This window comes from Trachypithecus francoisi, unplaced genomic scaffold (assembly GCF_009764315.1).
Source record: "Trachypithecus francoisi isolate TF-2019V2 unplaced genomic scaffold, Tfra_2.0 Lachesis_group11, whole genome shotgun sequence".
In the NCBI taxonomy this organism is placed as follows: domain Eukaryota; kingdom Metazoa; phylum Chordata; class Mammalia; order Primates; family Cercopithecidae; genus Trachypithecus; species Trachypithecus francoisi.
In genome coordinates this window covers 77001874-77023657 of record NW_022681456.1, presented here as the reverse complement: position 1 = coordinate 77023657, position 21784 = coordinate 77001874, and the positions used below count along the sequence as shown (strand labels likewise).

The 21784-nt window shown below is 45.5% G+C and overlaps 1 protein-coding gene across 20 annotated transcripts in view; it reads right to left on the bottom strand.

The window, feature by feature from the left end:
* R3HDM2 (R3H domain containing 2) overlaps positions 1–21784 on the bottom strand; it is a 189561-nt gene that overhangs the window by 15793 nt on the left and 151984 nt on the right. For 12 of the 20 annotated variants that reach the window (XM_033221566.1, XM_033221565.1, XM_033221558.1 and 9 more), the window contains 7 exons: positions 18127–18359; positions 14612–14781; positions 5377–5478; positions 2241–2483; positions 1500–1626; positions 1097–1257; positions 485–639 (listed from right to left, as the gene is read on the bottom strand). In XM_033221566.1, coding sequence (XP_033077457.1) covers positions 485–639; positions 1097–1257; positions 1500–1626; positions 2241–2483; positions 5377–5478; positions 14612–14781; positions 18127–18359 — 1191 coding nt within the window. The remainder of the gene's footprint in view (positions 1–484; positions 640–1096; positions 1258–1499; positions 1627–2240; positions 2484–5376; positions 5479–14611; positions 14782–18126; positions 18360–21784) is intronic. The other 8 variants (XM_033221568.1, XM_033221577.1, XM_033221574.1 and 5 more) reach the window with 1 other exon arrangement.

Sequence of the window (21784 nt, the reverse complement as noted above, 5' to 3'; positions counted from 1 at the left end):
AGTAGAGACGGGGTTTCACTGGGTTAGCCAGGATGGCCTTGATCTCCTGACCTCGTGATCTGCCCGCCTTGGCCTCCCAAAGTGCTGGGATTACAGGCCTGAGCCACCGCGCCTGGCCCCTATCAGTTTCATTGATAAACAGAAGTACATGGAAAAAGTTACACATCACAGTCCAAAAAATTTCTTCTCTTAATGATGAGCAGTCTCTATCCTCTAGTTCTGAGTCCCATTCTTTTGAAAAATAAAAATGGAGGAAATCATAAATTATAAGTCTCTGAGGCAGGAATTTTTTTCTGCTGATAACCTCTTACGCAAATGTCAAATCAATAAGTGAAAAGGAGAATGAACTCCCTCATATTCTACCTGCTTTAGGGAACTACTGGGATCTTTACCCCTGCCTTTCTTAGGCCAGTGGAAACAAAACCATGATGCAACCATTGCTGAAGGTCTATGGGAGACGTCCTGGCTCTCTGGGAGTCCTCACCTCGTACCATTCTGCTGAGCAGGTGGGATCATGCTATAGTACACTGGTACCCCCGCTGCTGGGAGGCCTCCTTGCACAGACTGGCTTGCAGGAACCAGCATGGGTTGCTGGAAAGGCGGCTGGACCACATTTTGCGAGTCACTACCCACTGGAACCTGGGTGAGAAAGAGAAGAGAATGACTACTCACGTTCACATTAAGCTCATCCACAAACAGCCTAGTCGTCACTAGATCAGGGCATTACAACTTCCTTCCCTACCTTAGAGCCTCCTCCTGTTCTCCCCATCTGCCTAAAGAAAATGTTTCCAGAGCTGTCTCTATTTCTGCCTTCTCCACATACCACCCTTGGGCATGTGACATAAAGAAAGGAGCCTGATTTCCTTTAGCCACTACTTTCCTGGACATATACTCATTCCATGGCTATATAAAGACCAAACAATTTAAATATTCTTCTCAAACTCCACGGGCTGTCATGGGAAAAAAACCTAAACATTCTAAGGGAAAGTAGACAATATTTTAGTATTGGAGTTTTTAGTATGGATGACCCTGGGAGGCTCTCCTTTTCCTCATGCCAAGGACTAGGGTGATCCTTCCCAAGGCAGAATGCACCCACTTGGTAAGAAGGCAGTGGAGTGTACTGAACCACCAGGCCTTGCATCTGGCCCCCCATGCTGCTCCTCTGGCTGCTGAGCAGGCCCTGGTTCTGTGGCTGCTGGACCCCAATCATGCCTTGGTAAGCCGCCTGCTGCTGGTTAGGCATCATGGGCTGTAAACCTAGAGATGGGCAAAGTCAAAAATACATTAGTATGAATGTTTAGTAGGTCACGGTCTATCTGTAATTTCCCTTCTCCATTCTATTTTATCTTTTCTTTTTCTGGAGAGCCTAGGTCTGTTCGTAGGACCCTAATCATTCCTGCCCCTAGACCCACCTTCATTTTAATGGAGAAGGTACTTCTTTCTTTCCTGGTGTGCCCTTCCCTTATTCACTGCCTTCTTAAACCAGTGGTTTCTCTTACCAGGCTGCTGGGATGGCTGAGGCAGCTGTTGACCACGTTGGGGGCTATAGGCCACCGGGTGAGAGAGAGGTCGATATTGCTGGTTGGAGTTAGGATATTGTCCAGGGGGATAGTAAGAAACCTGGATCTATGGTGAGAGGAGACAGATGTGTGAGAAGTCCCTAAAATTCAGCCGCAACATCAGCATACTACTATAAATGCCTCAAGATTGATGGCCAGAAGTATGTAAACGGAGATATTTTGGACCTGCAGTTGCAGTAAAACAAGGATTTATGTTACATAGAAAGAAGACTTTCGGCCAGGCGCGGTGGCTCAAGCCTGTAATCCCAGCACTTTGGGAGGCCGAGACGGGCGGATCACGAGGTCAGGAGTTCGAGACCATCCTGGCTAACATGGTGAAACCCTGTCTCTACTAAAAAATACAAAAAGCTAGCCGGGTGAGGTGGCTGGCGCCTGTAGTCCCAGCTACTTGGAAGGCTGAAGCAGGAGAATGGCGTAAACCTGGGAGGCGGAGCTTGCAGTGAGCTGAGATCCGGCCACTGCACTCCAGCCCGGGCGACAGAGCGAGACTCCGTCTCAAAAAAAAAAAAAAAAGAAAGAAGACTTTCTGGCTAGAACAACTCTCAAGTGCAAGGTAGGGAGAGGTATTCCCTCTGGTCTGTCTAAACTAGAGGAATAAAGAAAGTATAATACTAGACAAAATGAATTAAGTGATTTAAGCTGGGAACTGGAGCTGCTCACCTGTTGAGGGGGCTGCATGTACCCCTGGGGTGGCAGAACTTGCTGAGTAGGTGGTGCATGGCTAGAGGTGGAATAGTTGGAAGTGGGGAGGGGCTGACCCGTGGAAGCCATGATGAAGCTAGCCTGCTGAGGGTGCTGGGAGATAAGTGGGGTCTGGAATAGAGCTGCAGATGGGTCAGCTGCTTCAGTAGAACCTTGACGACTAAGGCTCATTTGTCCAAAGGGATTGCTGAGGTCATCTGCCTGTTGAGAGAGTATAAGACGCAAGGATTGGGGCGGTATCAAACCTCATGTCTTTGGCTTCAACATAGACAGAGAGAAATAGCAATGCTTTTTACAACCTTCTTTAAAACAATGTGGGATAGTCCTACCTCTGTGCTGTGCTATGAAATGAATAGCTGTTGAAGCCCAACTCCACAGCCAGTCTCTCTATCACATATGAGGTAACAACGGTGACCCTGACTAATAATTGTGTGTGTTTTTTTTTTTTGAGACACGGTCTCATTTTGTTGCCCAGGCTGGAGTGCAGTGGCTCAATCCCAGCTCACTGCAATCTCTGCCTCCCAGGTTCAAGCAATTCTCGTGCCTCAGCCTCTTGAGTAGCTGGGGTTACAGGCTCCTGCCACCAAACCCGGCTAACTCTTGTTTTTTTGTTTGTTTCTTTGTTTGTTTTTTGAGATGGAGTTTTGGTTCTTGTTGCCCAGCCTGTAGTGCAATGGTGCAGTCTTGGCTCACTGCACCCTCCGCCTCCCAGGTTCAAGCAATTCTCCTGCCTCAGCCTCCCAAGTAGCTGGTATTACAGGCATGTGCCACCATGCCCAGCTAATTTTTTTGTATTTTTAGTAGAGATGGGGTTTCACTATGTTGGCCAGGCTGCTCTCAAACTCCTGACCTCAGGTGATCCACCCACCTCAGCCTCCCAAAGTGTTTGGATTACAGGTGTGAGCCACTGCGCCAGCCTAATTCTTGTATTTTTAGTAGAGACGGGATTTCACAATGTTGGCCAGGCTGGTCTTGAACTCCTGAACTCAAGGGATCAGCCCACCTCGCTCGGACTGCCAAAGTGCTGGGATTACAGGTGTGAGCCACGGCGCCTGGCCTATGATTGTTGTTAGGGTTAGTCCCCCGCAAATGGGAGCAATGACACAATTACTATATACAGAAAAAAACAGGACAAACTAGTGGGTTAACGAAAAAGATTAAAGAGTCTTCCCATTTACTGTCTTTCTCATGCCCCCGACCATAAAAAGGCCCCTACATTGCCACAAATCCTGTTTTTATAATAAAGGACCCAGATAATACCTTGAGTGGATCATGGGTAGCTAGGTTCATGTGCCTTCACAGCTCTGCCTATGCAGCAGCAAGACTAGGGGCACCCACTCCTGCTGCTTATCTCCTTACTCCCTCTGGAGGTCATTTTCACCTCTGTTCTCTGACACTAGCCTAGAGTTCTCCTGCCCTTCAGAAACTACTTCCAATTCTCACCTCCAAAAGGAGGGCAGAGTGAGTGACTAAGCTGGAGGATAAGACTGACTGGCCAGGCTGTAATTGCCTTCTCTCTCAGCTCTCTTTCCTAAGCAGCAAGGGTGATGGCGTTCCATCTCTCACTTGTATGGTGATAGGTTAGTTTGTTAGCTTCCTCTTCCCTTCTGCTCTCTGGACAGTAATTCACACACACACACACACACACACACACACACACGAAACTAGCAGAAACCAAAAGACAATGCTTTTCTGTAGTTTCATTCCATTTTCAGGGATCTGATCTTCAAGTTAGCTCTTTTGCCACTTATTGGGCAGGAAAAGATGACAAGTGAACTGGATTGCAGATATTTTGAACTCCATATTCCAGGACAATCAAAATGGAAATAAGAGGTAGGAGGAGGGAGGGGATTCTAGTGAAAAAGCAGATGTTAAGACAGTAAAACAATTCAGGGCTCCTACAACTATGACAGAAGTTATCAACGATGAGGCAAATCAGATCTTCAAAGGATTTGTAGAGTACAAACGATTTAAACAGCATGTGCTATGCAGTGGATGAGGATTTTTAAAATATAAACTGACATCGTAAAATAGGGGAACAGTTTTAAGTTTTTGCCAGTGATACCAGAGAAGTCTGCAATTGCATTTTTTTTTTTTTTTTGAGACAGTCTTGTTCTGTTGCCCAGGCTGGAGTGCAGTGGTGCAATCTTGGCTCACTGCAACCTCAGCCTCCCAGGTTCAAGCGATTCTCCTGCCTCAGGATCTCGAGTAGCTAGGACTACAGGTGTGTGCCACCACACCCAGCTAATTTTTGGTTTTTTTTTTTTTTTTTTTTTTTTGAGACGGAGTCTCGCTCTGTCGCCCAGGCTGGAGTACAGTGGCCGGATCTCAGCTCACTGCAAGCTCCGCCTCCCGGGTTCACGCCATTCTCCTGCCTCAGCCTCCCAAGTAGCTGGGACTACAGGCGCCCGCCACCTCACCCGGCTAGTTTTTTGTATTTTTTAGTAGAGACGGGGTTTCACCGTGTTAGCCAGGATGGTCTCGATCTCCTGACCTCGTGATCCGCCCGTCTCGGCCTCCCAAAGTGCTGGGATTACAGGCTTGAGCCACTGCGCCCGGCCCCAGCTAATTTTTGTATTTTTTGGTAGACATGGGGTTTCACTATGTTGGGCAGGCTTGTTTCGAACTCCTGACCTCAGGTGATCCGCCCGCCTTGGCCTCCCAAAGTGCTGGAATTACAGGCGTGAGCCATCACGCCCGGCCTGTGTTTTTATTTTTAAAGGAAATTATAGAGAACCATTCTGTGTAGAAGAAACTGGGTTCCTCAGACATGCCCAGGGAGCAAATTAGATTTAGGATGTACATGGTAGAGATGAAGAGCCTAGGTTATACCAACATCCAATTTCATTCTCTGTCCTGAAACTCGGGAACACAGTGTTCCTCTGTCTTACATTTAAGCATCTTTTGATGTGCTGTGATGAGGCCATTAGCATGGAGTATAGTTCAGCCTGTGCTGGCCCCTCAAGAAGAAATAGCTTTCAATATACCCTCCAGAAGCACAACATGCTTACAAGGCCATCACAGACTGACCCAGACATACCCACAGATACAGGCCACACATATACGAGACAAAAAGGGGGAATGGAGTTTATACCATGTTGTACTGCTGGGGCGGAGAGACTGGCAGAAGGACTTGGGGACAGGAGCTTGGAGAGAACTGAACAGGCTGCGGAGAGGGCTGCAGAGCCGGGACTGGCTGTGGACCAGCAGAGAGGCATGTGGAAAAGGGAAGAGAAAAGAGAGGCAGGGAGTGGGGCAGGGGGTGTGGGCAGAGATGGGGAGGGAAAGGGAAGGAACAATAAGGTTAATAATCATAGAAGAAATTTCACATGAGTAGCACGACTGCTTAGCAGGTAGGTGACCAAGCCCGGAACAGCTTGAAGATTTAACATCTCTTTGACAAACAGACAATCTCTCTTATCAGGGTAGACCTGCTGTACTCCCTTCCCCATTAGCCATTCAGAACTGTGCAGCTGTTGTGAGCAATCTGAGGACTCTCAGGGTCAGGGTCTACTGTCTGATTCCAAATACAGCTTTTCCCAAAGCAGTTTTTCTGAACACACAATCCTAAGGAGCATGATCATAACCCTCCTTGACTGCCCACTTGAGAAGGGATTCCTGTCTGCACTGCTGCACTGCTTCTGCAGGAAGGGTCATCCAAGGTCTGGCTCAGCTGCTCCTGATTTCACACCACAGCTCTCCTAGAGGAAATACTCATTCACAAGGATCATCTCCCTCCCAAGGGCAGAGAAGGAAAAAACACCCAAGATCGTGCCTGCTTCTGGCTACTTCCTTCCACTCCATGATTGCTCCTCCAGGCTGTGACAGCAATATGAAAAATCCACCTCCACCCCGCAAGCAAACAGGAAAGATTTAGGAATAAAATATAAATAGCTTAGCTTTAGTTTTTGTCCCTTCAGTCCCCCTTCACTAGCCTCAAGCAGGAGGATTTGTTTACTAGGAACACAGAATGTTCTAAATCAACTAGTGGGTAGTTATTATTTTTTCCTTCCCTTCTTCCCCTCCAGGCATTTTGATCACCTCATCAGTTCTCTAGTCATAGTCCCTGGTGGTAGGAGAGATGAGAGAAGGAGAGAGGCAAGTAAGGGGAGAAAATAATATTTGTATATATTATTTTATTATATACATTGTCTCATTACAGCCTCACACAAGAATCCTATAGGGAGATATAACTTGTATTTGCAATTTTAAAAGGCTCAGATAAATTAAATCACTCATCTAGGCTTACACAGTTAATATGGCAGAGCTGAGATTGAAATCTAGTTCTGCCTGGCATAGGTTCTTTCTACTCCACTCTAGTAGTGGGGAGGAGGTGAAGGAAGAAGTCAAGCAGAATTATCCAAGCACCTTCCACAGGCTCCTCGCTCCACATTTAGAGCATTAAGATGTGTGGGGCCACGGTATCGATATCCTCTTCTGCCACACATCTCCAGAGTTTCTTTCACAGAAGGGACTAACAGTTCAGGAGGCAGAGTACACAGAAGGGACTAACAGTTCAGGAGGCAGAGTACAGAAATTAGAAGACTCCCCAAAGAGGAGAATACTCTGGAGGTCTCAGCAGAGGACCTGATATCTGAATTAAATAAAAGGTAAGTAGGCCGGGCGCGGTGGCTCAAGCCTGTAATCCCAGCACTTTGGGAGGCCGAGACGGGCGGATCACGAGGTCAGGAGATCGAGACCATCCTGGCTAATACGGTGAAACCCCATCTCTACTTAAAAATACAAAAAAAAAAAAACTAGCCGGGCGACGAGGCGGGTGCCTGTAGTCCCAGCTACTCGGGAGGCTGAGGCAGGAGAATGGCGTAAACCCAGGAGGCGGAGCTTGCAGTGAGCTGAGATCCGGCCACTGCACTCCAGCCTGGGTGGCAGAGCAAGACTCTGTCTCAAAAAAAAAAAAAAAAATGTAAGTAATTTTGGTTAGGTAAAATTATGGAGAATCCACTGCGTGACCTGGGAGAGTTGCTGCTGTAGCCTTGAAAATAACTCTTAGCTCTACTGGCACACCTATTTTCTGTCAGATAATGGCATTCCAAATATAAGTGATAGACAAGATGCTCAGCATTAGCTGCTTATACTGGTGGCTTTCATACACATTTTCTATTATCCCAATTCTCTTCATTCTTTTGGAGAAGGGTCTATCTTGGATCAGGGCATATATATTCTGGGGGTAAAAGGACAGTAAAGTGGCAAAAAAAAAAAAAAAAAAAAAACAGCTGCCTGCGGTGGCTCGCACCTGTAATCCCAATACTTTGGGAGGCTGAGGTGGGCGGACCACCTGAGGTCAGGAGTTCAAGACCAGCCTGCCCAACATGGTGAAACCCCATTTCTACTAAAAATACAAAAATTAGCTGGGCGTGGTGGTGTGTGCCCATAGTCCCAGCTACTCAGGAGGCTGAGGCAGGAGAATCACTTGAACCTGGGAGGCAGACGTTGCAGTGAGCCAAGCTCGCGCCATTGCACTCCAGCCTGGGCAACAGAGCAAGACTCAGTCTCAAACAAAACAAAACAAAACAAAACAAAACTGTCTTGTTTTCCCCACACTTGTAGGTTGTGACTAAAGAGTAAAGTGAGAAGAAGTGATGCTCCTCTTAGGCCTCCCCTAACTGGGGAAGGGCAGTGATACGGGCAGGGATATCAGTGTTATTTTTTTAGTTACTCCACAGCTATCCTCAGCTGTAGTTCTCTTCTTGAAGGGTGTCAAACTCCAAAGCCAGGGAAGCTCTGAAAAACCATGAGGAAATTTATTTTTAAAAAACTTAGGAAGGCTGGGTGCAGTGGCTCACGCCTGTAATCCCAGCACTTTGGGAGGCCGAGGCGGGCAGATCATGAGGTCAGGAGATCGAGACCATCCTGGCTAACACAGTGAAACCGCATCTCTACTAAAAATACAAAAAATTAGCTGGGCGTGATGACAGGCGCCTATACTCCCAGCTACTTGGGAAGCTAAGGCAGGAGAATGGTGTCAACCTAGGAGGCGGAGCTTGCAGTGAGCCGAGATTGTGCCACTGCACTCCAGCCTGGGTGACAGAGTGAGACTCCGTCTCAAAACAAAAACAAAAACAAAAAAAACTTAGGAATATACCGAACCAAGGAGCTGAAAGACCTCTACATGGAAAACTACAAAACACTGCTGAAAGGAATCATAGCTGATACAAACAAATGGAAACACATCTCATGCTCATAGATGGGTAGAATCAATATTGTAAAAATGACCATACTGCCAAAAGCAATCTACAAATTCAAGCAATCCCAATCAAAATACTACCATCATTCTTCACAGAATTAGAAAAAAAAAATTCTAAAATTCATATGGAACAAAAAAAGAGCCCCCATAACCAAAGCAAGACTAAGCAAAAAGAACAAATCTGGAGGCATCACACTATCTGATTTCAAACTATACTATATGGCCATAGTGACCAAAAGAGCATGGTACTGGTATAAAAATAGGCACATAGACCAATGGAACAGAATAGAGAACCCAGAAGTAAACCCAAATACTTACAGCCAACTGATCTTTGACAAAGCAAACAAAAACATAAAGTGGGGAAAGGACACCCTTTTCAACAAATGGTGCTGAGATAATTGGCTAGCCACATGTAGGAGAATGAAACTGGTTCCTCATCTCTCACCTTATACAAAAATCAACTCAAGATGGATTAAGGACTTAAATCTAAGACCTGAAACTAAAAATTCTAGATGACATTGGAAAAACCCTTCTAGATGTTGGCTTAGGCAAGGATTTCATGACCAAGAACCCAAAACCAAATGCAATAAAAACAAAGATAAATAGCTGGGACTTAATTAAACTAAAGAACTTTTGCATGGAAAAACAAACAAACAAAAAACAGCAGAGCAAACAACAGACAACCCACAGAGTGGGAGAAAATCTTCACAATCTATACATCTGACAAAAGACTAATATCCAGAATCTATGACAAACTCAAATAAATCAGTAAGAAAAAAACAATCCCATCAAAAAGTGGGCTAAGGACATGAATAGACAATTCTCAAAAGAAGACATACAAATGGCCAACAAATGTATGAAAAAATGCTCAACATCACTAATGATCAGGGAAATTCAAATCAAAACCACAATGTGATACCACCTTACTCCTGCAAGAATGGTCATAATCAAAAAACAGTAGATGTTGGCATGGATGCAGTGTCAGAGAACACTTCTACACTGCTGGTGGGAATGTAAACTAGTACAGCCACTATGGAAAACAATGTGGAGATTCCTTAAAGAACTAAAAGTAGGGCCGGGTGCAGTGGCTCATGCCTGTAATCCCAGCACTTTGGGAGGCCGAGGCGGGCAGATCATGAGGTCAGGAGATCGAGACCATCCTGGCTAACATGGTGAAACCCCATCTGTACTAAAAATACAAAAAATTAGCCGGGTGTAATGGTGGTCACCTGTAGTCCTAGAGATACTTGGGAGGCTGAGGCACGAGAATGGTGTGAACCCGGAGCTTGCAGTGAGCTGAGATCGCGCCACTGCACTCCATTGCGCCACATGCATACTGCTCTGGGCGACAGAGCAAGACTCTATCTAAAAAAAAAAGAACTAAAAGCAGAACTACCATTTGATCCAGGAATCCCACAACTAGATATCTACCCAGAGGAAAAGAAGTCATTACACAACAAAGATACTTGCACATGCATGTTTATAGCTGCACAATTCACAAATGCAAAATCATGAAACCAACCCAAATGCCCATCAATCAATGAGTGGATAAAGAAACTGTGGTATATACACACAATGGAATACTATTCAGCCATAAAAAGGAATCAATTAACAGCATTTGCAGCGACCTGGATGAGATTGGAGACTATTATTCCAAGTGAAGTAACTCAGGAATGGAAAACCAAACATCGCACATTCTCACTGATATGTCGGAGCTAAGCTATGAGGATGCAAAGGCATAAGAATGATAAAATGGGCCGGGCACAGTGGCTCACGACTATAATCCTAGCACTTTGGGAGGCCGAGGTGGGCAGATCATGAGGTCAGGAGTTTGAGACCAGCCTAACCTACATTGTGAAACCCCCATTTCTACTAAAAATACAAAAATTAGCTGGGCGTGGTGGTGCACGCCTGTAATCCCAGCTACTCAGGAGGCTGAGGCAGGAGAATTGCTTGAACCCGGGAGGTGGAGGTTGCAGTCAGCCAAGACTGTGTCACTGCACTCCAACCTGGGTGACACAGTGAGACTCCGTCTCAAAAGAAAAAAAAAAAAAAAGAATGATAAAATGGACTTTGGGAACTTGTTGGGGAAGAGTAGGAGGGGGGCAAGGGATAAAAGACTACAAATATGGTAGTGTATACTGCTCGGGAGATGGGTGCACCAAAATCTCACAAATCACCACTAAAGAGCTTACTCATGTAACCAAATACCACCTGTACCCCAATAATTTATGGAAAAATAAATAATGAAAAAAAAAAAAAAAAAGACTGGCCCTGAGGAATGTGGCTGCCACCTACTGGCAAATTCTGGGCTCGTTCACTGGCTCTCGGATGCCTGATGACAAGAGGAGGCCCAGAGAACTCCTTTTCAAGAAGTCTACTTCATTTTAAGTAAATTGGGCAAAAGGGAGCCCCTGGCCCTTTAGTCTTCAGCCTCACCCCTGGTTTCACAAGCTTCACTGACACACAATTTGAAGGCCTACTTGGACAGAGGAGGCCCGCCAGGAAGGGAAAGATCATGGTTTAATCAGTACTGTTCCCAGACCTGGGGCAAGTGCCTTGTGTGACAGAGTTAAAGTTAAAAACCCTCCCTCAAATTTTTTTTTTTTTTTTTTTTTTTAGGCAGAGTCTCGCTGTGTTGTCCAGGCTGGAGCCCAGTGGTGCAATCTCAGTTGACTGCAACCTCTACCTCCCAGGTTCAAGCGATTCTCATGCTTCAGCCTCCCAAGAGGCTGGGATTACAGACGTGCACCACCACACCCAGCTAATTTCTGTATTTTTAGTAGAGATGGTGTTTCACCAGGTTGACCAGGCTGGTCTCGAACTTCTGGTTTCAAGTAATCTGCCCTCCTCAGCCTCCCAAAGTGCTGGGATTATAGGCGTGAGCTACTGCACCCAGTCTCAAAGTTTTTCTTCTACAGGACAAGCTTTAGAATAAGCACAGTGGTGTTTGTGTGTGCACGTGATCACTTCTTTAATCCGTGCACAGTTATGTGCCATTAGAAACTGAACAATAGGCCGGGTGCGGTGGCTCAAGCCTGTAATCCCAGCACTTTGGGAGGCCGAGACGGGCGGATCATGAGGTCAATAGATCGAGACCATCCTGGCTAATACGGTGAAACCCCGTCTCTACTAAAAAAATACAAAAAACTAGCGGGGCGAGGTGGCGGGCGCCTGTAGTCCCAGCTACTCGGGAGGCTGAGGCAGGAGAATGGCTTAAACCCGGGAGGCGGAGCTTGCAGTGAGCTGAGATCTGGCCACTGCACTCCAGCCTGGGCGACAGAGCGAGACTCCGTCTCAAAAAAAAAAAAAAAGAAACTGAACAATAATTATTCTCAGGCTCAGCAGCTTCGGTCTAGGGAGCCCCCAGTGCTGAAGGCCAATCAGGGAAAAAGAAAGCAAAAGAAAGGCCGGGCGCGGTGGCTCAAGCCTGTAATCCCAGCACTTTGGGAGGCCGAGACGGGCGGATCACAAGGTCAGGAGATCGAGACCATCCTGGCGAACACAGTGAAACCCCGTCTCTACTAAAAATACAAAAAACTAGCCGGGCGAGGTGGCGGGCGCCTGTAGTCCCAGCTACTCTGGAGGCTGAGGCAGGAGAATGGCGGGAACCCGGGAGGCGGAGCTTGCAGTGAGCTGAGATCCGGCCACTGCACTCCAGCCTGGGCGACAGAGCAAGACTCCGCCTCAAAAAAAAAAAAAAAAAAAGAAAGCAAAAGAAAGAAAGAAAATGGCAGTAGAAAGAGGAATAAAAAAATAAAAAGGGTGAAAAAGTGGAGAAGAAGAAAAAAGGAGATACATACAGTGAGAAGGTGGGATAATTTTTAGCAGCTTCCATAAATGCTTCCAGAGCATGAAAACTTGGATAAGATTCTTTCATTTGGAGTTAGTGATCACAATTAATCTCAAGAATGAATTTTGAAGAGAACAGGAATCTCTGCACTAAGTAGTGTTCCCTTACCCCCAAGCTATAGCACCTAACCTGGCACCACACTCCCCACAGGAGATAAGCCAAGCCAACAATCGACCAATTGACCCTCACAATCCAGTAGCAGGAATAGAACCTGAGTAGAAGACTGGGGTTTAGGGCCAGTCACTTGGACATGCTGTATAAATTTCAGTCCCAAATGGTTCTTCTTTTATCTCTTTATTCCTCTCCCACTCTTGCTGTCTGTTTCTAGGTATGAGATGATAGGTGGAAGGTGGAGGCAGATGGGAGACTAAGAGGGAGAAAAGGGAGCAAGACTATTACAATACACCTTTTGGGGAAAAAAAAACCCAGAAAATATTAGGACCTTGGAAAAGCAAGTCATACACATAAAAAAACACAGTAGCAGACAGCAGAAGGAGAAGCACAGTTTACCCACTTACAGGTTCGAATTAAGACACAGACAGAGAAAAGAACACATACACACTATGCTTCAGTAGGGAGCAAGGTAAACTGAAGTGAACGAGACTTACTGGGGTAGACGGTGGTAGAACAAAAAAGTTAGGACCATAGAAAGAACTGACTTAGGCTAAGATAGAGGGCTGCAATGACTTGCATGCAAATTACATTTAGACACAAAGTAGGATTTCCTAGATCTTCACTGTTCTTTATTTCAGCTTCATTTCACAATATTTGAGATAGGGCAATACTGGGCCATTCTGGGGTCTTTGCACTCTAGTTTCTAGTTCATGGGGTATTAGTGTTTGGGACTTGCTTCTTATACCTCGGGAAGAAATATATCTAAGGCCAAGCTGGACTAATAAGCAGGGGGATGAGGGAGCCTGGGAGGTGAAATGACAATGTAAACTGCAGCAGAGAAGACCGCAGACATATAGGCTTTCCAGCTACAAGAGAATACTTCAGGATAAAGTATGGGGCTCTCCTCACAAAGAGCTCTATTCATGTGAGAAGAGAGTAAGTGAAGATCTCAGCACAGCTCTGCTCAGATTATTAAGGTGACTTTTTTTTGTTTGTTTTTTTAAGACAGGGTCTTACTCTGTCGCCCAGGCTAGAGAGCAGTGGCGCGATCTCAGCTCACCACAACCTCTGCCTCATGGGTTCAAGAGAGTCTCCTGCCTCAGCCTCCCTAGTAGCTGGGATTACAGGCACCCGCCACCATACCTGGCTAATTTTTGTATTTTTAGTAGGTACCGGGTTTCACCATGTTGGTCAGGCTGGTCTTGAACTCCTGACCTCAGGCGATTCACCCGCCTCAGTCTCCCAAAGTGCTGGGATTACAGGCTTGAGCCACCACGCCCTGCCTTAAGGTGACTTTTAAACATAGTCACCTTAATGACACTGGCCAGGCATGATGGCTCATGCCTGTAATCTCAGCACTTTAGGAGGCTGAGGAGGGAGGATCACTTGAGCCCATGAGTTTGAGACCAGCCTAAGCAACATAAGCAGGATCCTGTCTCAAAATAATAGTAACAACAATACATTCTTTAAAAATTAAAATAAAAAAATAAAACAGAATACTAAAGTTCTGGTTTAGAACAGGACCTGATTCTTAGATGACCTTCTTGGTCTCCACAGATGCAAAACTTCACTTAAACTCTAGTTGGTACCAACATTTACCAGTCCAGCAACAGAAGGAGAAGGATACAGCCCTTTTGAGTCATGGAAAACAAAGACATTTGGAGTCTTTGTGTTTCATGGCATATGTATGGCAGGGGTCTTGAGTGTTATTTCTTTTTTCCCCAAACCCCAACACATAAATACGTGTTCATGGGTCCACATAGTTGGCCAGATGATGGTGGAAGTTATAATCTTTTCAAGTTCCATATATAGATGTAATGGAAAAAAATGCCTTGTTAATTACACACAGACATAGAGGGAGATGGGGTATAGTAGAAATGTGGTATGAAATAAAAGATTCTACTGACAATGTTCAGGAGGCAGAGGAAGAAATATAAAGCAAAAAACCCTTAAGCTGACTCTACTAAGAGTTATTTGGCAAAACCTTTGCCCAAGGTTCTTCCTTCCCTACAACTAACAAATGAGAAATGGGGGAGAGAGTGGCGTGTCTCCAAAAACTGATCCTTCCTGCCACCCACAGCACAAGAGACATGACAGTACATCTAAAGTTTGCTTGAATCAGAGCGGAGAGGACTCTGACACTGAGTGGTGACTCACCTGTGAGATCATGTGATTATTCAAGGGTGGCTGTTGCTGAGGCGTGGGTGGGAGAGCAGGAAGTTGCTGCTGCTGCTGCTGCTGCTGCTGGGCAGTACAAGGGAGAAGGCCCCGGACAGACTGGGATGAGGTGACCTGGTTGCACACTTCTGGGGCACCTAGTGCCATACCTAAGGCAAAGAAGAAACCCACGAAAAGTTGTTAAGCACAAGCCATGAACACATTATCCCTGGAAGCCTTAGTCAGAGGGCTCTACTTTTTCTTTGTCTTTCCTCTTTATTCCCTTTTGTCCCCTCCCCTACTGTCTTTTGAAGATTCACAGATGAGCACAGATGCATTTCAGCTGCCTTGCTGATGCCAGTCCTCCTCTTTGCAGGCTTTTGCTCCCTAGGGACAGGAACCACCTTGACTGTCAATGTTTGGTTATGAAATTGAACAAAATGTGAGGCTGCTGAAGCACCTCCCCTGAAGTGCCTGGAATCTGTCCATCACACTTAGATAGCTGAAAACATGAATGCTTACTTTCTGGGAAAGCACAGATTTTTGGTCTCTTAAGAGATCTGTCTTTTTGCTAGAGAGAGAGAGAGAGAGATCTGTCTTCTTGCTAGAGAGAGAGAGAGAGAGAGAGAGAGAGATCTGTTTATCTGTTTTCTCTTTGCTTTCTTCTCAATTTGCAATATCTCTTATAAAAGTTGCTGAGGGGCGGGTGTGGTGGCTCACGCCTATAATCCCAGCACTTTGGGAGGCTGAGGCGGGTGGAGTTTGAGACCAGCCTGGCCAACACAGTGAAACTCTGTTTCTACTAAAAATTATCTGAGCTTGGGGGTGGGCGCCTGTAATCCCAGCTACCTGGGAGGCTGAAACAGGAGAATCGCTTGAACCCAGGAGGTGGAGGTTGCCATAAGCTGAGATAGCACCATGACACTCCAGCCTGGGCAACAAGAGTGATACTCAGTCTCAAAAAAAAAAAAAAAAGTTGCTGAGAAAACTTCAAGCATACACATGGGCACATGCATACACATAACTTTATCCAACTATTTTCCCCATTTCTAGGCTCTCAAGGCATGAACTCATTCAACACAACATACTTTTACTGAATATCTACTATGTGCCAGGCACTGTATAATGAACTAAAGACATAAAGATGAGTGAAACACAGTCCTTGCCCTTAACAGCAGAGGAACTTATTTCTTTCTTTGAGACAGAGTCTCACGCTGTTGCCCAGGCCGGAGTGTAGTGGCACAATCTTGGCTCACTGCAACCTCCACTTCCCAGGTTCAAGCGATTCTTCTGCCTCAGCCTCCCAAGTAGCTGGAATTACAGGCACCCACCACTACGCCCAGCTAATTTTGATGTTTTTGGTAGAGACGGGGTTTTGCCTTGTTGGCCAGGCTGGTTTCGAACCCCTGGCCTCAAGGGACCTGCCTGCCTCTGCCTCCCAGAGTGCTAAGATTACAGGTGTGAGCCACCATGCCTGGCCAACAGCACAGGAACTTCTGATGGGCGATAGACATCCACACGACAATTATAATCTGGTAAGGATAAGGAATACATCAGTGATATCGACAAAGTTGTATGAAAGCAAAGATGAGGAAGCAAAAACTCCTGGGAGGGTCAGGAAAGGATTTAAAGAGAGGTCAGCAGGAAAGCTGGGGTTGAAGAATGACAGATGCTTGTTAAGACCAAGAGGGAACAAAGCTAATGTCATATTCAAGAAATGGTTGGTGGGTGTGGTGGCTCATGCCTATAATCCCAGCAGTTTGGGAGGCTGAGGTGGGTGGATCACCTGACATCAGGAGTTTGAGACCAGCTTGGCCAACATAGTGAAACCCCATCTCTACTAAAATTTTGTAAAAATACAAAAAATTAGCCGGGTATGGTGGCGGGTGCCTGCAATCCCAGCTACTCGAAAGGTTGAGGCAGGAGAATCATTTGAACCCGGGAGGCGGAGGTTGCAGTGAGCCGAGGTCGTGCCATTGCACAACAAGAGCGAGACTCCATCTCAAAAAAAAAAAAAAAGAAAGAAATGGTTGGAAAGAAGGAAAGATTTGGAAATTAGACAGCAATGGCAAACCGGAGTCAGAAAGTTATGCTATATAAGTAGTTTGGATTTTACTATTCAGGTGATGATGCAGAAATGAACATTTTTAAGGAGCACTGATGTGTTTAGATCTGTTTTAGATTGGCAAACTGGCTAAGCAACCAGGCACAATGGCTCACATCTGTAATCCCAGCTACTGGGGAGTCTGAAGTGGGAGTATCATTTGGGCCTGGGAGTTCAAGGCTGCAGTAAGCTATGATGGTGCCACTGCAATCCAGCCTGGGTGATAGCAAGACCCCGACTCTTGAAAAAGTAAAAAAAAAAAAAAAAAATCAATAAAAAGAGCTGAGAATGGAGTAGAGATATCAGTTTGGGTGCCAGTGTCATGGTTACATAAAAGAAAATAAAAGCCTGGATAAAGGCTGAGGCAGTGGGATTAGAAAGGAGGTAACAGAGAAGGGCAGCAGAGACCTAGGGGTCAGAGGCAAAATCTTCAGCACTACTGATGCCTTTTGAGAATAACTACAGAACTTCTGGGATGAGATTCAGGCAATTCTTCAAAGAGAGAAAGATGATGAAATAAGAGGTCTAAATGCCCTTCTGCTAAGAGTGCAGCAGAAATAGATGGAGACTTGATGGGTGGTTACAGAGCTTTCATGTGGAACATAGAAATGTCTGCTCCTTTCCAGTGACTGAGCTCCAGGGAAGCAGTCATAGCAGCATCCCTCTAAATTCTAGCCTACTGGCTGGTATCAATTAATTACAAACAACTAAACTCTAAGGATTCCTTCTGCTCTACAAAGCCTCTACAATCTCAAGAGTCACAGAATGAAAGTGACTATCATTTTTATCTTAGTATATAACTTGAGACCTAGGCTGATATGGATGTCCCATCTTAGATGAAAATCAGAGAAAATAATCTAATCACAATCATTTCTTTTTTTTTTTCTTTTTTTCAATCAGGCATAAGGTTTGAAAGAAAATGAGGAGGACTAAATCCAAGCAAGGACAATGGATCCAGAATTCAAATTTCCCTTTGCATGGCTGTATTAGATTTCCAGGAAACTATACTGGGACAAATGTTTTATTAAAAGTAAATAAGGGCTGGGCGTGGTGACTCACGCCTGTAATCCCAGCACTTTGGAAGGCTGAGGCAGGTGGATCACCTCAGGCCAGGAGTTCGAGACCAGCCTGACCAACATGGTGAAACCTCACTTCTACTAAAAATTCAAAAATTAGTCAGGCATGGTGGCACAAGCCTGTAATCCCAGCTATGCAAGAGGCTGAGGCAGGAGAATCTCTTGAACCCGGGAGGCGGAGGTTGCAGTGAGCTGAGATCACACCACTGCACTACAGCCTGGGCAACAGAGGAGACTGTCTCAAAAAAAAAAAAAAAAAGTTAAGTATCAGTGATGTTTCACAGGAGACAAGCAAGAAGGGATGGATATGACAGGAAGAAAAGAAGCTGTAATACCTGGCCTGGCGATCCTTCCTGCACTGCTGCCTTTACTGCTGCCGATACTGTCACCTCGGGTAAGGATAGAGATTCCACTGAAGCTGCTGGCTTTGGTGACAGGGGGTCGCATGCTCCGGACAGAGCCATCAGAGTCTGTGCTGCTCCAAGGGCGTGGCTCCAGGGATTTGAGTTCGCTGTCTGTGCTGCTCTGGCGGCTGCTTGAGGTACGGCTCAGCCCTTCACGGTTCCCCCTGCAGAGACCATAGTGGTCAGAGCTCCTCCCACCCACCATTTTAGCAGAAGGGCTAGGAGATAATTCATTTCTATTCTCTCAATAACAAAGAATGAATAAGAATTAAAGGGAGGATGGACACTGACTTATTGTTAGTTGGCTGGCCAACTAAGAGTTGATGGGAGCAGACAGAACAAGATCCAGTACAGTAACAAATAACACAGAGGCAAATCTGGAAGACAGTGTGCTGGCAACTAATTTAATACATCAGACCAGAGGTGGATGGGAAACCATATACATGATGCTGAGATTGGCTGTGGTCTCTTCCCTACCCTCTGAGGGTAATCCCACACATGCAAGAAATAATGGGGAACAGAGGGATACCAGTTCCTTCTGAAAGTTCTTAAAATAAAAGGACTCCGGCCGGGCGCGGTGGCTCAAGCCTGTAAGCCCAGCACTTTGGGAGGCCGAGACGGGCGGATCACGGGGTCAGGAGATCGAGACCATCCTGGCTAACCTGGTGAAACCCCGTCTCTACTAAAAAAATAAAAAAAACTTAGCTGGGCGAGGTGGCGGGCGCCTGTAGTCCCAGCTACTTGGGAGGCTGAGGCAGGAGAATGGCGTAAACCCGGGAGGCGGAGCTTGCAGTGAGCTGAGATCCGGCCACTGCACTCCAGCCTGGGCGACAGAGCGAGACTCCGTCTCAAAAAAATAAATAAATAAATAAAAATAAAAATAAAAGGACTCCTAGAAGTTGCTATTGCTAAAAGACAGGATTAGACGATGACATGGATAAAACCCACAACGGGTCTTCCACATAACACATGTCCACATGTCTAAGCCAGCAGAGGTGCTGCTTATGGCCATCCTTCCAGGAGCTGCAAGAAGAGTATAGTGAACTAAAGGGGCACTATGGAAAACTCAGTTTGATAGTGTAGGGTTGATCCAACCTGTTTTGTGGAAATTCCATGTTACTGTCTGCGAACAATTGGTTTCAGGATCTCTAAGCGCTAAAGTCTTCAGCAAATACGCTCTTGGGACTCAGGAGGGCAAGGAGCAGGGGGGCTGACTGTGCCTAGTTGCCTTCATATTCATAATCCTATCTCCCTAAGCAAAACTATTAAGGAAAGGTATTCTCCCTCTCTTATTTGGCTCTGGAAGCATCAGGGTTATCGTGATGTTACAATCACTGTCTATGATTATTACCAGCTGTATGCCTCAAGATAGCCAGGTTGGCCTAAAAACCCTGTCTTGTTGAGCTCTCATTGCTTCTTAATCATTAAGCAACAAAGAACCAGCAATTTTTCTTTGATACCCCATATCCCCAACAACTAATGACCTAAGGAAACCAAATGACAACAATTACAAAGATTTTGGTAGGTATACCAAGGAATAATTAAGCAAAAAATCATTGTAGTTTGGGCTCCCTTCTTTTTACCACCATCCCATCAAAAGCAAATAGAAAACCCCATTCCAATCCCACTGGCTCCAAAGGCACTAGGCTCAGAGTTATTTTAATACAGAAAGGCGTTTTTCTTAAGGGTGTTAATATTAAAGAAAACACCTTTCTTTATTAGAATACCTACTCCAAAGACACTGTAGGAAAAATGGGCAAAATACATGCGAGGGTCCTTCTTTTAGGTTTTAGTGAAGCCAATCACGATGAGCTAAGAATACACTGGCACAAAGGGTTAGGAACATGCTAATTCTTCTCTGCAACTCCAAGAGAGTGTGTGTGTGTGTGTGTGGTGTGTGTGTGTGTGTGTCTGTGTGTGTGTATGTAAGCACTTAAATGCTTCTCTCTATATAGTTAGCGAATTAAAAAGTATTTCTGTTTCTCCAAAGCTTTACCCCTTTCCTTGGAATGTCAAAAGTAGAATGGGAAACAAGAAAGAAGTGTAAATTAGGTACTCTCCAGGAACAAAACAAGACCTGAAGTGAGAGACAATAGCTACATCTCAATGGACAAAGGCAAGTATACTAAGAGGACTCAATAAAAATGAGTGTGTTTGTGGGGTAAGGGAATACAGCAGTGGCAACAGATGAGGCTGCTCATTAGACATTAGAGCTTGAATTTTGCAAGACAAGTCCTAAAGGCTTTTCCACTGAAAAGGAAATCCTGCCATTTATTTTCTCTTGCTACTAGAGGTAGACAGTGAACAAGGCAACTTTAAACCAAATACCTTGAAAAGCTACGGCCAAAATGGCAGCACTTCTATACCAATCCAGTTTCCCCAAGACAGTGATGACCAAACGCTCAAAATGTAGACTGCCTGATGATATTCTGACTAACCTGGGTTAGCACACTACTCCCCTGAGACTTGGAGAATCTAAGTTGAGTCTTGGCAGGAAAAAGATCAATTTTCCCTCTCTACAAATAAAAATAATTAGGGAAAGCTACCCAGATTCAATTCTGAGCACTATATTGGATTGTGTGTATGTTGGAGAGATGGAGATAAAGGACAAAGAGCAGTCACACCTCATATTCGTATAACATCACAGCTGATTAGTTTTTACAAGCAGATTTAGTGCTGGTGAAAAGTCCAGCTTGTTGGGTCTGGGGAATGGGTAAAGATGCCTGTCGAAGAGGTGGCAATAAGTATCAGTAAGGCCTCACTGTGGCTTATTTGTCAATGGAGCAGACTCTTTCAAAGAACTGGGGAGCTGCCATGTTATTGTCAATGTGGATGATGGAGTTTGGTTTACAGGTATTTGTTTCACAAACATAAACTGGGCCAGAAAGGTGTAAAGCAATTAGAGAAGATCAGCTTCTAATCATTAGCATTTTGGACTAGTATCCAAGTAGAGGAAGAAATTATTCTCTTAAGTGCCCATGATGCTGTATTTTAGATGACCAAGATCGTCAATCAAAGCTCAGTTTGAAAACCAGTAGCTTAGGCCGGGCGTGGTGGCTCAAGCCTGTAATCCCAGCACTTTGGGAGGTCGAGATGGGAGGATCACAAGGTCAGGATCAAGACCATCCTGGCTAACACGGTGAAACCCCGTCTCTACTAAAAAAATACAAAAAACTAGCCAGGCGAGGTAGCGGGCGCCTGTAGTCCCAGCTACTCGGGAGGCTGAGGCAGGAGAACGGCGTAAACCCGAAAGGCGGAGCTTGCAGTGAGCTGAGATCCGGCCACTGCACTCCAGTTTGGGCGACAGAGCGAGACTCTGTCTCAAAAAAAAAAAAAAAGAAAGAAAACCAGTAGCTTAAAAGGTCTGGAGAGGGCCGGCCGTGGTGGCTCACGCCTGTAATCCCAGGACTTTGGGAGACCGAGGCGGGCAGATCACCTGAGGTCAGGAGTTTGAGACCAGCCTCAACATGGAGAAACCCCGTCTCTACTAAAAATACAAAATTAGCCGGGCATGGTGGTGCATGCCTGTAATCTCAGCTACTCAGGAGGCTGAGGCAGGAGAATTGCTTGAACCTGGGAGACGGAGGTT